This window comes from Paracoccidioides brasiliensis (genome assembly GCF_000150735.1).
Source record: "Paracoccidioides brasiliensis Pb18 unplaced genomic scaffold supercont2.10, whole genome shotgun sequence".
NCBI lineage: Eukaryota > Fungi > Ascomycota > Eurotiomycetes > Onygenales > Ajellomycetaceae > Paracoccidioides > Paracoccidioides brasiliensis.
In genome coordinates this window covers 270,227-283,493 of record NW_011371367.1, presented here as the reverse complement: position 1 = coordinate 283,493, position 13,267 = coordinate 270,227, and the positions used below count along the sequence as shown (strand labels likewise).

Below are 13,267 nucleotides of genomic sequence, written 5' to 3'. Positions count from 1 at the left end.
TGGATAATTGGATTTTTGGTCCAAGTCATTAGCCGGCTAAAGAGTGTTATTATCTTCGGCAGCTGACTGGCGAGTTGGATTCTTTCTTAACCTTGATAACCCAACATGTCCAACGATTGCTATTGCCATTATCATTTGTTGATGGCTAGCAGAAAATGAGTAATGAATGCTCTCGATCAGCACGCTTTAAATTCTCATCCACCGTCGCGGAGCACAGAGTGAAACACACATATCTCTAAACGGCATGCATGTGTATGAAGGTACGGCACTTTCTCTCCCTTTTCCTGCTAACCCGACTAGCTGCAGCTCAGCAGCAGAGGGCGCGCCGAAGCCTGAAAGTGGGATTTCTTACGGCTTGCCTCTTCCCATTTGCGCTGCCGCTCCGGGTGATATTCTCTTTCCCGTAATAATACGTTTCCTGCTTCCTAGACCGGATGTTTCCGCCGCCGCCTACGCCGCCTTTCCTCCCTGTTTAGCAACTTTCTCCTTTAAACCTGCGACTTGATGGCTTGGGCTGGAGCTGGAGCTCCTCTCATTAGGTGCTGCAGGCTCGTCACAATTGTCTGATTGTTGATATTTCTGTGGCTTGTTCCAGTCGGCCTGACTTCTGCTAAATTTAAACGAAGGGGGGTCAGCTTCCCGGAAAATAAAATGTTACAAGACGACTTTTCCACCTCGTTATTGGCTAACTTGATAAGCATGGATATCACCATGTAATCCGCGGAAGGTGAAGGACCGACATTGCGGTTTGCAAACAGATAAGAACTCTGCCCGACAGCAAGATTTCGCAAAAATTTGTTTATATCCGTAGAAAGCTGGGACATAGATCATATGCATTGAAAAATGCTCCGTAATGTGGACATGCACACCACAGATGATCTCGCAAGGAGCGCGCCGTGTTGAACTCCGCGGTTTGAAGAAAGAAACTAGAAAGCCGACTTGGCCCCTAGCCTTCGCTTAAGTAAGACTCACCTGGTGGAAATAGTTATATAGTTATCGCTTTCTGGAACACCAGCTCGTCATGAAAGAAGATCCGTTGACAACAAACCCATACATTTTCCAGCCAAAGGGCCAAATTGACTAACTACTTGGAAGCGTCTTGCTGTCCAACTCTGACGTAGACCACTCTATATAAACCCAGAGTTTTCAAAAAGACAGCTACAAATAAGTTCTCTCAAGTGATGCGGACTTGCAATGATCACGAGAACAGTTCTGTTCGGGCTCAGCGACAAGTTATCAGACTTTCTGTTTCTCGAAGGAGGAATAGAAGTCGAGTATAGAGCAGCAATCAGCAGTAACTAATCTGCTGCATCATGGAATTTCAGGGCCTGACGGTCAACCGGAACAACAGCCCCTACGGCCATAAAGGATCCATTGATGCATCTTTGAATTTCAGACGTTTTTGATACTTTGATCCCCAAGAACAAAAATCCGCCAAGGGGAGCTTCTGGAAGGGTGTTTACTGTAGTTTCGTAGTTGCAGAGACTGCGACGGTGCACTCTGTGCATTTGATTTTGTTGGACTAGTTCGGGATTTCAAGCCTGCAGCACCCCACTTTTCGGCATTTGTTAGGGGCCGCGTATGGGAGCTCTGATTCTGCTTGGGGTATTTGCAGATAGGAGGGGATGATTGAAATTGAGACTTTGGTGCATCTGGGAAAGTTGTAGCACAGATGCAAGCTGTTGTCCACAACCTTGATTCCGCCATCGAAGCTCATTATTTAAAGCATTGAAGGGTGCTTATACAGCCATTTTCCAGTCGCTCGATTAGCAGCACGCACCCTTCTCCGGGATATCCCATGGATGCTGTTGATGCTGAAACACTCCTGGAACAAAACCCGGGTAAGTCTGATATCGTCTCGGGTCTTATTACATGCAAGCCCAAGCAAACAGCCTGCTAGGTGATTCGAAAAGCCATGACGTAGCCAAGAGTTACTCTCTCGTTATCGACTCTTCTCGGTCCCTTTTTCTGACTTCGATGTCAAGGGGGTTGTGCAAGCAGTTAGTTAAGCGCACTGGCTGCCAGGGATATGGGCTGCTTGGCAGTGCATTGTCTGCCAATGAACATCTTCAAGTGTCCAAGTCCATCCCATGCAAACCAGGATGACACGCGTACCTTTGACCCTGCTGCTGCTGCATCATGGATAAGCTGACGGCTAATTCAGGGGTAGCATCTGTGAGGATACATCCAATTTTGCTGGGATCGTAAAGCTGTGAACAATGCCCGGTCCCGGCTGCGTTCAAACGCTCGCACGAAGAAAGAAAATAAAAGGCGACAGGATCATGAGAAAAGGCCACGTCCAACCTGTCATTGTTCCTGTGCATCTGTTCCATGTGGCTGCCATCATCATCCTTGGAGGCTGGCCGGTTTGAGAGTCAAGTTGATTAGGGCGAGTTAGGCTGAGAAGCCTCTGGGGTGCAAGCGGCCCTAAGACAACAACACTTCGGAGCTGCCAGCAGCGTTCAACTGCCTGGGCACTTCTGGTTAAAGAACTTAGTTGAAGTTAGTGAAAGCCAAAGTGCTTGAAGCTTACATGTTTCAAAAACAGACTTCAGTTGCCTAGTAAAAGTGTCTACCACCACAATCCACCAACCAACTGCTGGTGAAGACGAGGGGGCCATTGCCACCGATGTAAATATAGAGTCCCAGGAATTTGAACATATTTGATAAACTTAGCTCTTTATCTGGCCTAAAGCGGGATCACAGTTCGCCCTGAGTTCCCCCGCATTCCTTTTCCCCTCACGTTGTTAGTTAGTTACCGGCGAACTGTATAATTGACTGACTTGGTAAATAATGAATCACGATAGGGTCCAGATCCTTCGGAGTCATTACGTGGAACGTACTGAGTCCTCATTGTGTTTCATAATATTAACGAAAGTTCTAGACAAAACTCATCTCAAAGCTAAGCAGGGGAAATATTCAACGTCGATTGCCGCGCATGATATGTGTGTGTACTATTGGCAGCCGTCACATATTAACTAACTACCCCTCAGCTTCTCAAAAGCAAAGGAAGAAGAATAAAATGGGCAAAATGCACTGAACTACCTATTTTTCCATTCCCCTTCTCTCAAGGAAAGCTTTTCTCTTCAGTTTGCTGCGAGATAATGGATGGAGCCTTTTCATCATGGCATGGCTTTTTCCTAACCTTTCCTCTCTGAAATGCAACCTTTCACTACATACATACATACATACATACATACATACATACATACACACACATATGTATACACATGCCACAAATATAAATCCAGAGCCTGACCAGTACAGGTACAATAATCCCAATCGAGAGTATCCAAATGTATAAATTCTCTCCAATGCATCGCCATGGTTCTGCCGGTAGTTGCTGCAGATATCTCTAGCTCTTGTGCCCGAAACTAAGATTGAAACGCGGGGAGAAGAGCATGGGAACTTCTTGGGATTGTGACCTTTCCTATCTCCAATGCTTCTTTTGAATCGTTGACTGCCTGGCGTCACAGAAGGGGTAACCGGGAGTAATATTTCGGTGATTTGTTTTACGGGTGGTATGGAGATGCAGTGCCGTCTAGCTGAACGTCCGTTGATATGAAATATGGCCCTTGATCAATAGTTATTGCTGACCTCATAGGTTGATAGGCAAAGGGACAATGTGCGATTGATGAAGTGCAATACCATTTCTCAGAGAAGCTTGTCCCAGAAACAGATCATTCCCAGCCTTTAAACCTCTAGGGCTCCCTAATAAAATCCATAATCAGGATTTTCTTTATATACTCTTCATTCAAGCTCCCAGCCTCCTCTACTGTTAGATACCATGCTAAATGAATAGTTACTGACTGTTTGATCTCTACTAAGGTGTTCGTTCCCCCCTTGCCACGGGGAATTGCTATTGTTTTACCTGCATCTAAACTCTTCCCTGTGTCGCAGAACTTCGTATTGCAGTTCACCGTCACATAGATAGATAACTAGTTGGTTAGAGAAGTTTCACATCAGTGTGCCCTTCTTTTTTTTTAGAGCATCACACGGCCCGTCAAGGTATGGCTTTAGCTCCTTATTGAAACCAATGAGAGATGAGAGATTTTGATAGAGGGATGAAAATCAGAGCCCTTAAACAGCTCATTGCTAGATGATCGAAGTATCGGTCTTATTTAGCATCATCATAGGAAAGCGTTGCTATTATTTCAGGGGCTTTTCATACTTACACCATCTTTATTTTCTCTCTCAACTGATCGCGGCAGATAAGTTTCTGTCTCAAGAGATGGAGTCATGTAGCGGCATTCTCGCACAAATCAAATGGGTTATTTTGACCTTTATTGATAGATGGTGGGAATAATAGAAGCACCAAAATAGAGACATAATTGGGAAAAAAGGGATATATATGTTTCTAGCTTTTAAAGATGAAACGTAGACAGTGAGCAGAACACAGTCATCACTGAAAATTTGCTGATGTTTGAATGAAGATTTGATATTGAAGATGAATGCAGATAGATAGCAGCACTACAGAAATACATCCTCCATAGGTGAAAGTTTCATATGTGAAGTTTGATCTGAAATTTATTTCAGAATCTGAGCAGAAACGCTAATTGAATTTGGTATATTTCTTCTGGATGGGACAAATAACGAGCGTAAATAACTAGGAGTGTAACTGGCCTTAATATATATTATTCTCGAATAACGGGGGGAAAGCACAGACGTCACAGAAGAAAAAAGCAATTTAAAACAATGCCAAAGAATACATGATATGGGGTGGGACTTTTCTTATATATGTGATTCTTCTACCGAAGGGGGGAGTATCCGCGAGCCACACCGAGGGCAGCACATGTTCTCGACTTAGACGTGGATAATCTCAAAAAGAAAGCTAAAGAGATAAAAGAGGAGAGGAGAGGAGAGGAGAGGAGAGGAGAGAGAGAATGGAACGGGGAAATCACAGACAAACCGGGCCAAAAGCAGAAACGCTCATTCATTATCGGCAATGAAGTCAATCAATCGCTAGGCCACGCACTTCTTTCGTCCAAACGAGAGAAGAGTCAAGACACCCGCCCCTTTACCCAAAGGCAAGAAAACACAGAAGCGAAAACATAAGAAACAACCCCTATGTCCTCACGATCACCGTTGTGTCACAGGACGTCACACTACAGTCGAAAATACCCCAATCCTTGCCCTTTCATCCTCTCCTCCTCCATCAATAGCCACCAGTAAACAATTTCCCAGACACTTCCCCAGCACAATCCAGGATCAATCCTGCAACTTGACTCTCGACGACACGATCCTCAACATCGACGGCATCAACCGGTCTTATTGGCAGCCGCAGAAGAAGGTGCTGCAGCACAAGGAGTGGAAGACGAAGCATTGCGGCGGCGAGGCCGACAGAAGCGGCAGGGGTTGTCGACTTCAATGGGGTAGTAGATGGTGTTTTCAGGGGGGCAGACGTATCTGTTTCCACAGCGCTGGAGGGGCCCCCAGCTTCTGTGACCGCAGTTGTGCACGAAGTAGGCTTTGTTGCACATGGTTGCTTTCCCCTTTTCTCCTTTCTCCTTCTCTTTTTTCCTTCCTGAGGGAGTTCGGGGTTGGGGGGGTGTGGAGTTAAGTAAGATACTGATCGATTCGGATTTTCTTTGGTCCTGACTTGGTAGGTTATGCAGGGAGACAAGGATATTATACTTGTTGGGTGTATCTATGGCCCGGGATTCTTCTTTTATTTTCTTGGAGAGTTCATTTATATAGCTTCATTTGGTTCACTGTTCCAAACGGAGGGCTGAGATATAACTAGATGATATCCGTGAGTGACTGATAGATGGGAGAAGTAGGTAATGATGAATGTGTTTATCTTCATGTCCGGGGATGTCTCGAACAGGAATTTATGGACCGATATATTATATTTAAGACGTTATACGGGCCCTGGAGATAGCAAACCAAAAGCAGGAGGATGACCGCGGCGGTGATGGTCCGTTTTGTACGGACAGGCAACTTTTTATTCCTCGCGCTCGGAAAGTATATATCTAGGGGATATTATTTGCCATAAGAAAGAGGATGGAGTGGACAGATTGCACCATTGATAGGGAGCCGAAGCCTCATTTTGAAGATATATCCCATTGGTATAACAGGGTTGGGAGATCAAAGGGAAAACAAATAAAAGCTGGAAAAAGTTTCAAGTAGCGGTGGTAGGACTCGAAAGGAAATAGAAGTAGAGTAGCGAACTGGGAGAACTATAGCTCTTCTCACCTATGGGAAACCACGGAGGTTGGCGTCGAAACGGCAATTTATGTGGGAAGAGAAAGGTGATTCTCTGTGTAGCCAAATCAAGCTTTAATGACAAGGGCTGCATCTTGCATCGTCGAACTACATTGGCCTTCCACCCTCTTGCATTTTGCGGGAATTCGCATTTCGCAGGCCATTAGTGACAATATATCTGGCCGTGCTATACATTTAGACATGCTGGTGTTGCACACATTCTTAAATCTTGCCATACACGAAGAGCGAAAATATCCATGGATGTGACAGTTTATCTCCCACGGGGATAAGGGAGAGTTGAAACAGGGCCACTTTCTGTAGGTATCCTCTAAGCGGGAACATCTTGGGGAATCTAAACCCTCCCCCTTGATCATTGTAGAGATGAAATGGTGAAGAAACCGATATTGAGGTTTCGGGAAAGAGAAAATTTCCGGATAAGAAAACGAGCGTCAGAACACTTTTCAATCTGTCCGGAAGCTTCAATGGAGAACGAGTAAGGTGCATGAGAGAAACAGCTTGACCAAGGCGGATTCTGTTGGTCTTTTTGTAGCGAAGCCTTTGTGCGACTCTCTTTGGAACCGTGTAACCATTTCCGCAAAGGAGCTTTGGGAAACACAAATACAAGCCAGGGTTCTCAGGAGATTCTCAATAGAGAGTGTGCGATGCCGTACAACGACAGGGAAACCGTTGTCAAAACCGGGAGAAACGGAGTTGGCCGGCCGACATAAATAGGGACGTAGATATACTGAGGGAGATATGCCTCTTGCTCCTCAAAAAAGTAAATGGAAGACAAGTAACGCGGAAATACCATTCGATCATTGCGTGAGACGTCGTGAAAATGCAATCCGCAATGGCGTTCAAGCTCCTCTATTTGCTTCGACTTTGGAATAATTTGATGGGGTTAGGGCAGTCGAGTCCTCATCCTTTTCAAGAGACAAAAAGCACGGACATGTCCCATGAATTGTTCTACCAACCGTGACGCAGCAAAGCAGCCAACCCATGGAGAGCTTAGAATTCTCCATCACAGAAAAAAAAAAAAAAAATTGAAAATAAAAACCTTTTGCCAAAGTGTGGGTGGAGCTTGGGTGGGGCGGATCAACATGAAACAACCCTCTTTCTGCCATATACTTTGCTGGTCCCCCTCAAGAAGAATAATAAAACGTCCTTAAATCGTAACGGTAAGTTAGCTATAACCGATGAAAAAAGCAAGGAGGGCGTTTAAGACGTTATAGGCTTTTCGGAAGGCCTAATTCAAATCATGCTTCACCTGGAGAACTGCAGTCTAATTGGATCCAGCCTTGGACAGAAGCAAAGTGGAGATGAAAGGATAATGTTAGCACTTACTGTGTGGGTGGCGAATAAATTAATTTTGCTACCAGTTAAACTACTCCATCTCTGGGGCGGAGTTTTCACCGAGGACCCAGACACGCTCATGGTCAACAGATATTCGACCTGAAGTTAGTTGCTGAGACGAGAGTAACTGATAATACCCATTAGGCCGAAAGAGGTCTCAGACCAGTGCTGCGCCAAACCAACAATGATTACGCAGTCGTGAGAAGGACAAGATTAGACGTGGAGTGAATACAAGGCTGCGTTTCAGGGCGACGTACTGCGGCGGTAGTTAGCTCCCAATAGCACTGCGTCAAAGGTCAGCGGCAGTGGGGCCGGGAAGCGGTCAAAACATCCGCGTAAAGGTGAACCATTATCTTGTTAATAAGCCCTCGCCTCTTTGGGGCTCAGCAACGGGGTTTCCTGGAGCCGTTTCCACCGGTGTTGTTGGTGGTAGGTTTTGGCGATGGGTTTTTGGCGGTTCCATGAGTCGTTTGTAAAGTCCACTGCTGCGCCCTGAGGCTGGTTTTGGGAGTCGCTGATTGGGTAAGCGGAGGCTTTCTGTCGAACAGATATATTTATCAGTTTAAACAACTTAGAGCTACTTCTCAACCACCAACTACGTCCACACTTCGCAACATTCACTGCAGCCCCCGAAGTTGTCCTCTGGACTGGAGTAGGTAGTCGTCGAGGACTGTCTCTTTGCGATTCCAAGTCTCTTACGTGGTCCCGTCTCTGGACCGTATTGTCAAACCAACTTGCGGCGCTTCTCAGCCTTATCCTACCCTCTGTTATCAGGATTAAAATACCCGCAGCGGGAGGGACTCTTGATATTTACTTTATTGAACAATACCTTCTCTCCTGCGAAAGCTGCTCTATCCTTCTAACCCGGAACTTGCGCATTGTGTCAAAAAAAGTAACGATGTTGCCGCTGTCCTCAACGACAACCGCTTCCTCTCCCCCCTCCTCGGCCGCAAACAACCCCTCCCGCCACGGACGAAAACCCCTCTATCTTGACCTCTCGAACCTCCCTCCCCCCCCTCAACCATCCCCCCCCTCAAATACCCTCCTAATAACCGACCTTCATGACCTCTCCCTCTTTCAACCCTCCTCCCTCGACGCCATAAAGGCCCAAATATCCCGGATAACCCCACTAAACTCTTTCTCCCCACTCCCTTCCCTCCGTCGAATAGTCTGCTCCTTCACCTCCATCGATGCGGCCGTAAGAATCCGCCAGGTACTAGATGGCGAAGCCATCCTTGGCAAAAGTGTACGTGCCAGAGTCTACTTTGGCGAAAACACCCCAGTGGAAGACGCAGAGTCAGGCCGGAAACGAAACCTCCTCGAAGCGCCCAAGTTCCAAAAGCAATTCTTCATCAGCCCGCCACCAAGCCCGCCTCATGGCTGGATGATGCGAAACGAAGAACCCCCCAATAAAGAAGTGCACGCTGCTGATCTGGCAGAGGCGCTGGGCAGGTTGGGTTCGATCCGGGCGGACCGGTCTAGCAGCAGTGTGGCTGAGGCGGCCGGTGCGTGTCAGGATCCCGATACACCCATGTCGCCATCGTCGGATGGGCATATTTTCGGAACTGAACAAGAAACGCCGCGTTCGGGTACGTGGCAAATGTCTGCGGGTAGTAGAGAGGGGAGGCAGCGCAGCGGTAGTACTGTTATATACGATCCGGAGTACCATGGTGGAAGCCCGCATCTGCCTGCGGTTATGGTGGAGGATACGTCGGTCGGGACCGAGGTCTCTGATTTCGAAATGGATGCCAGTCCTACTATCGAGGCGGGGAGCGCGAATCGCGTTATAGTGCACACTGCTCGTCCGCCCGTTGAGCTTATGGAGTGATGTCACCTTTTTACGTCTTCCGCTTTTTTTTTTTTTTGGTTTTGTACAAGGGCATATTTTGTCCTCATATTTTCTCTCAGGGAGCAGAAGATTGTTTAGGAGATATCATAATTCCCCCACTTCTTTTGGCCGCCGGTGTTAGTGGTTTTGGCATATGATCAGCGTTCGAGTTTCTATCCTTATTATTTCATCATACTCACCCTCTGCCTTTGGTTCTGATATTTTCCTTTCCTCTTTATAAATATTTCTTTTAAAAAGCGATTATCGAGTTATGTCTCTGTATATGTAGTGGCATTCATTGGGATACCGACGTTATAACGAGCGGTGGCTGCTGCAGAGTTGGATCCATCCCTCCCTCCCGCTACAGGCGATAATCTCTCAAGCCCTTGTCTATTTCCATTCATTATATACAGTTTTTTGGGAAGGGAACTCTTTTAGCTTGTTTTTCTCAACAGGATCTTGTTGATGAAATACACAACTGTATAGCTTACTCTTCACCTGTTGCTCATTCTCCACCCATTCTTAAATCGTATCCCAAGTTCAATTAGCTAGATGAGGCTCAAGATAGATGCTACAATAATATTACCATTATCTGTCCCTTATTTCCACTTAAAACTTAATTTGATAAGTAATATTCTCGTTTATATTGAATATCTGAGATCTCCAGTTCCGTTTCTTTAGCTTCATCCTCGTCCCTACCACGCTCTTTCTTTTGCGCCTACGATTCCTCTACTCGTTTTGGAGGGCTGAGTTTTCAAAAATTAGTATCAAGAATAATCTGTTGATAGTCATATATTAATTTTTATGATACACATCAAACCCAATCTCATCAAATCTATACCCTGCCGCCCACTACATATATCCCAGTCTTCAACCCGCCCCGTCTCACGGCCCTACTTGGCCCCCCCCCCCCCCCCCCCCCCCAAAAAAAAAAAGGCGAAGAGAGCTGCAACGTTTGAAAAGCATAAAAGGCCAAAAGGAAAAGGACAGGAGTCGAGAAAACAGAGATCACCATTCATGGAAAAGAGGGTGCAAGTTAAAATTTTAGAAAACAAACCAACAGAACACCGATGCCCAGTACCAATCCATCCCGTTTTAGTTCAACGCAGTCCAAGTACACATAAAAAAAAAGATGAATTAATGAATGAATGAAGTGAAACACTTCCCTTTAGGAAATGCCAACACGATAAAAGGAACACCAGCCAAGAAGAAGAAAGGGAAACAGGGAAGAAAAAATCATAGTCGGAAACGAAAACTTCAGTCTGCGGGCTCGTGGAATGAAGATGACGTCAGAGGGGGCTTTTCGGTTTGGAGTGTTTGTTGGCCGAATTCGCTGCACTGATAGTCGGCAGGGTATTGTATGATCATGCGAGAAGCAGAGGAAGGCGGAGAGGGTAGATCGGTTCAGAGCTATGAATGGGGCTGTTCGTCGAAAGTATCTCGGGTCAAGCAAGTGATTCCCCTAAGGTATGCCTGCGATAGATGTGTCTGTAAAAGGAATGCCATTTGGGGTTCCTGAAGGGGCCTTTCTGAATCTTAAATCCTTCTCCAGCTTTCGTTTTCGCTGTCGTCAATCTTTTCACGTAAACTTGCTCACGTGTGTGAGAGGGTGGGACTGTAATAGACAAACGTTGGTGGACGCAGAGGTTTCGTATCTTCCCTTTTCCCTTTCAGCCTCCGTTTATGGTTCTCATACCTTCGTTCATAAATCATTCCTCTTACTCCTAGAGAGTGCCAACGCCATGGCACTGGTGCCCAGGATAGCGAGACCAGGGATACCCATACCACGTTGGTAGGAAGATAAGTCGAAAATAGTCCAGAATCTGACACAATTGAGGAATACCACCCCAACTATGCAATAGGTCGTGTACACGTACATACATGTACATGTACATACCTTGCATTATGCTCTTCTCCCATCCACCCCAACATCCACCAACCACAGGCCTATAAATCCCGCGACACCCAGCAGGAAGCCTTTTCCTGGAAAGAACAAACCGCCATCTTCTAAAACCCTCCAAACCCTTGCCCATAAGGCGTAGCCCCATAAGGTGTCGTACCCCCAGCACCACCCCATACACTACCTCCTCCAGCTGCTGCACCAGCGCCACCAACACCATTAGCCGCATAGGCCGTGTAGCCACCATCCATCCCTTCAGGTGGCTCATATGCATCAGGACTGCGCGCGCCATCCTCATCGACGCCGTTCATGTTCATATTTGTGCCATTGCGATCCGTATCGCCCGCTCCTGTCAGGGCGGAGATGATCTCTGCCAGCTTGCGTTGAAGGACCATGATACCCTGCTGGACGATGGCGTCGGGTTCGAGATTGCCGATGCTTTCAACGTCGATGTAGAAAGTTGAGGGTTGCACGTCGTAGTCGAAGGGCATGTCAGGTTGGGCTGCCGTTTCCCATTCTGCGTTTGGGGATATGGGCCTGTATATGTAGACGTTAAACTAGGGATTCTGGAAAATAGGAAACTGAATGAAACAAAAATTGGGAATAAACCATACCACTCCTTAGCGGGATCCTCCTCATACCAATAATCAACATGCTTCAAATTATTATGCGGATCATACTCAAATCCCACCGCCGCCGTCGGCGCCCACTTCGAATGCTCCTTCGCAATGCCCTTCTTCGCAATGCACGTCATCTTAAGTTCCTGGCCCCTGCTCAACTTACAAATAACCGGCCCCTTCCCCTCCGCATCCGTAATAACCGGACTTCCCACCCACTCGTTCGCCCTATCACCCACAATAATCAAGTCACGTGCATACACTTTCATAACGTCCTCCCCAGTGCAGCGCACGTTCAGCGATAACATGACGACGCACCGCGCACACCCTCCCTCGCAATCACAGTCGCGCGAGTAATCCATGTCCGCGTCGCAGTTTTTGGAATTCAGGGGTATTAGGCCTAGACGGTGGGCGACGAATTCGTCTGGGAGGACAGAGGTGTTGGATTCGATTTCGACCACGTCGATGGCGACGGTGGGGATTTCGGCGAGCATGGTGCGGCGGAGGGAGTTGGCGAAGGCGAGGTCAACGGAGCTGAGGCGGAAATCGACGCGGTTGGGTTCTGCCTGTTTGTGTTTTTTTTTAGAGAGTTAGCACTGGGATTCTGTTATTTAGTTATATTTTTCTCAAGAGCGGGATATATACCTCTCTAACTGTGACTTGAGGCCCTTGGGGCTCAATGTCCATTTCATCATGGTAGTCCATGGTGTTGGGGGGCCGCACGAAGGCTGGCTTTTCTTCCTAGTTTTGCAGCCCTTGAGATCTTCCTATTGCCTTGTCATAGAATAGGCTTCACTGGTAGAAGTACCTGGACAGTTGAGAATCAACTGGTGGTGAGAAGCCGTAGAGTGGTAGTGGAGAACTCTGATGCTGTTTGCAACAAATATATAGATACAGACATTTACTTCAGTTGAATCGCCCATCATCGAGAATTCCCGATTGGGACTAGTGCATTGTGACTTCGGTGAATTGATTCTCCGGATGCCGAGGCATTCATTTCCAAACTCCAGAAATGCCACAACTCACTATCAACAAAGGAGTATCAATGAGTTTATCATTAACTAGTTATTCTGTTCCGTTCCTCTAATAACTAATATTCCAGCTATTTGGGCCCCAAATCCCAAAATAACAAGGAAATTATGAAAATGCAGGCTGGCCCTCCGGAGAATGCAACCAACAATCATAGAAAAATTGAATAATCAATAATTGTCGCATATGCCACCAGTTGAGTTTCTGTTTTTACTTGATTAAAATGGCAAGGGGAATAAAAAGGCAGTTTCCATCTTCTAGATCCAGCTGTTCTCGAATGAATACGTATCCCTAGATATAAAAAGCGCATGCAAGCTCCAAGCACAATAAAAGCAC

The 13,267-nt window shown here is 46.5% G+C and overlaps 5 protein-coding genes across 5 annotated transcripts; 1 reads left to right on the top strand and 4 right to left on the bottom strand.

Moving 5' to 3' along the window:
* Nucleotides 1–450: 450 nt before the first annotated feature.
* PADG_06990 (uncharacterized protein) lies at nucleotides 451–824 on the bottom strand (the record flags this gene model as incomplete). The annotated part of the gene is made up of 2 exons (XM_010764207.1): nucleotides 451–610; nucleotides 691–824. The coding sequence occupies 2 exons, from the start codon at nucleotides 822–824 to the stop codon at nucleotides 451–453; spliced, it is 294 nt and encodes a 97-aa protein (XP_010762509.1).
* A 474-nt stretch (nucleotides 825–1,298) lies between these two features.
* PADG_06989 (uncharacterized protein) lies at nucleotides 1,299–1,800 on the bottom strand (the record flags this gene model as incomplete). The annotated part of the gene is made up of 2 exons (XM_010764059.1): nucleotides 1,299–1,522; nucleotides 1,746–1,800. 2 exons carry the CDS (start codon nucleotides 1,798–1,800, stop codon nucleotides 1,299–1,301), a joined length of 279 nt encoding a protein of 92 aa, XP_010762361.1.
* Nucleotides 1,801–5,155: 3,355 nt separating this feature from the next.
* Nucleotides 5,156–6,298, bottom strand: PADG_06987 (uncharacterized protein; the record flags this gene model as incomplete). The annotated part of the gene is made up of 2 exons (XM_010764058.1): nucleotides 5,156–5,439; nucleotides 6,196–6,298. 2 exons carry the CDS (start codon nucleotides 6,296–6,298, stop codon nucleotides 5,156–5,158), a joined length of 387 nt encoding a protein of 128 aa, XP_010762360.1.
* Nucleotides 6,299–8,455: 2,157 nt separating this feature from the next.
* Nucleotides 8,456–9,385, top strand: PADG_06986 (uncharacterized protein; the record flags this gene model as incomplete). The annotated part of the gene is made up of 1 exon (XM_010764206.1): nucleotides 8,456–9,385. One exon carries the CDS (start codon nucleotides 8,456–8,458, stop codon nucleotides 9,383–9,385), a length of 930 nt encoding a protein of 309 aa, XP_010762508.1.
* A 2,007-nt stretch (nucleotides 9,386–11,392) lies between these two features.
* Nucleotides 11,393–12,607, bottom strand: PADG_06985 (DNA-directed RNA polymerase II core subunit RPB3; the record flags this gene model as incomplete). The annotated part of the gene is made up of 3 exons (XM_010764205.1): nucleotides 11,393–11,822; nucleotides 11,900–12,468; nucleotides 12,548–12,607. 3 exons carry the CDS (start codon nucleotides 12,605–12,607, stop codon nucleotides 11,393–11,395), a joined length of 1,059 nt encoding a protein of 352 aa, XP_010762507.1.
* Nucleotides 12,608–13,267: the final 660 nt, after the last annotated feature.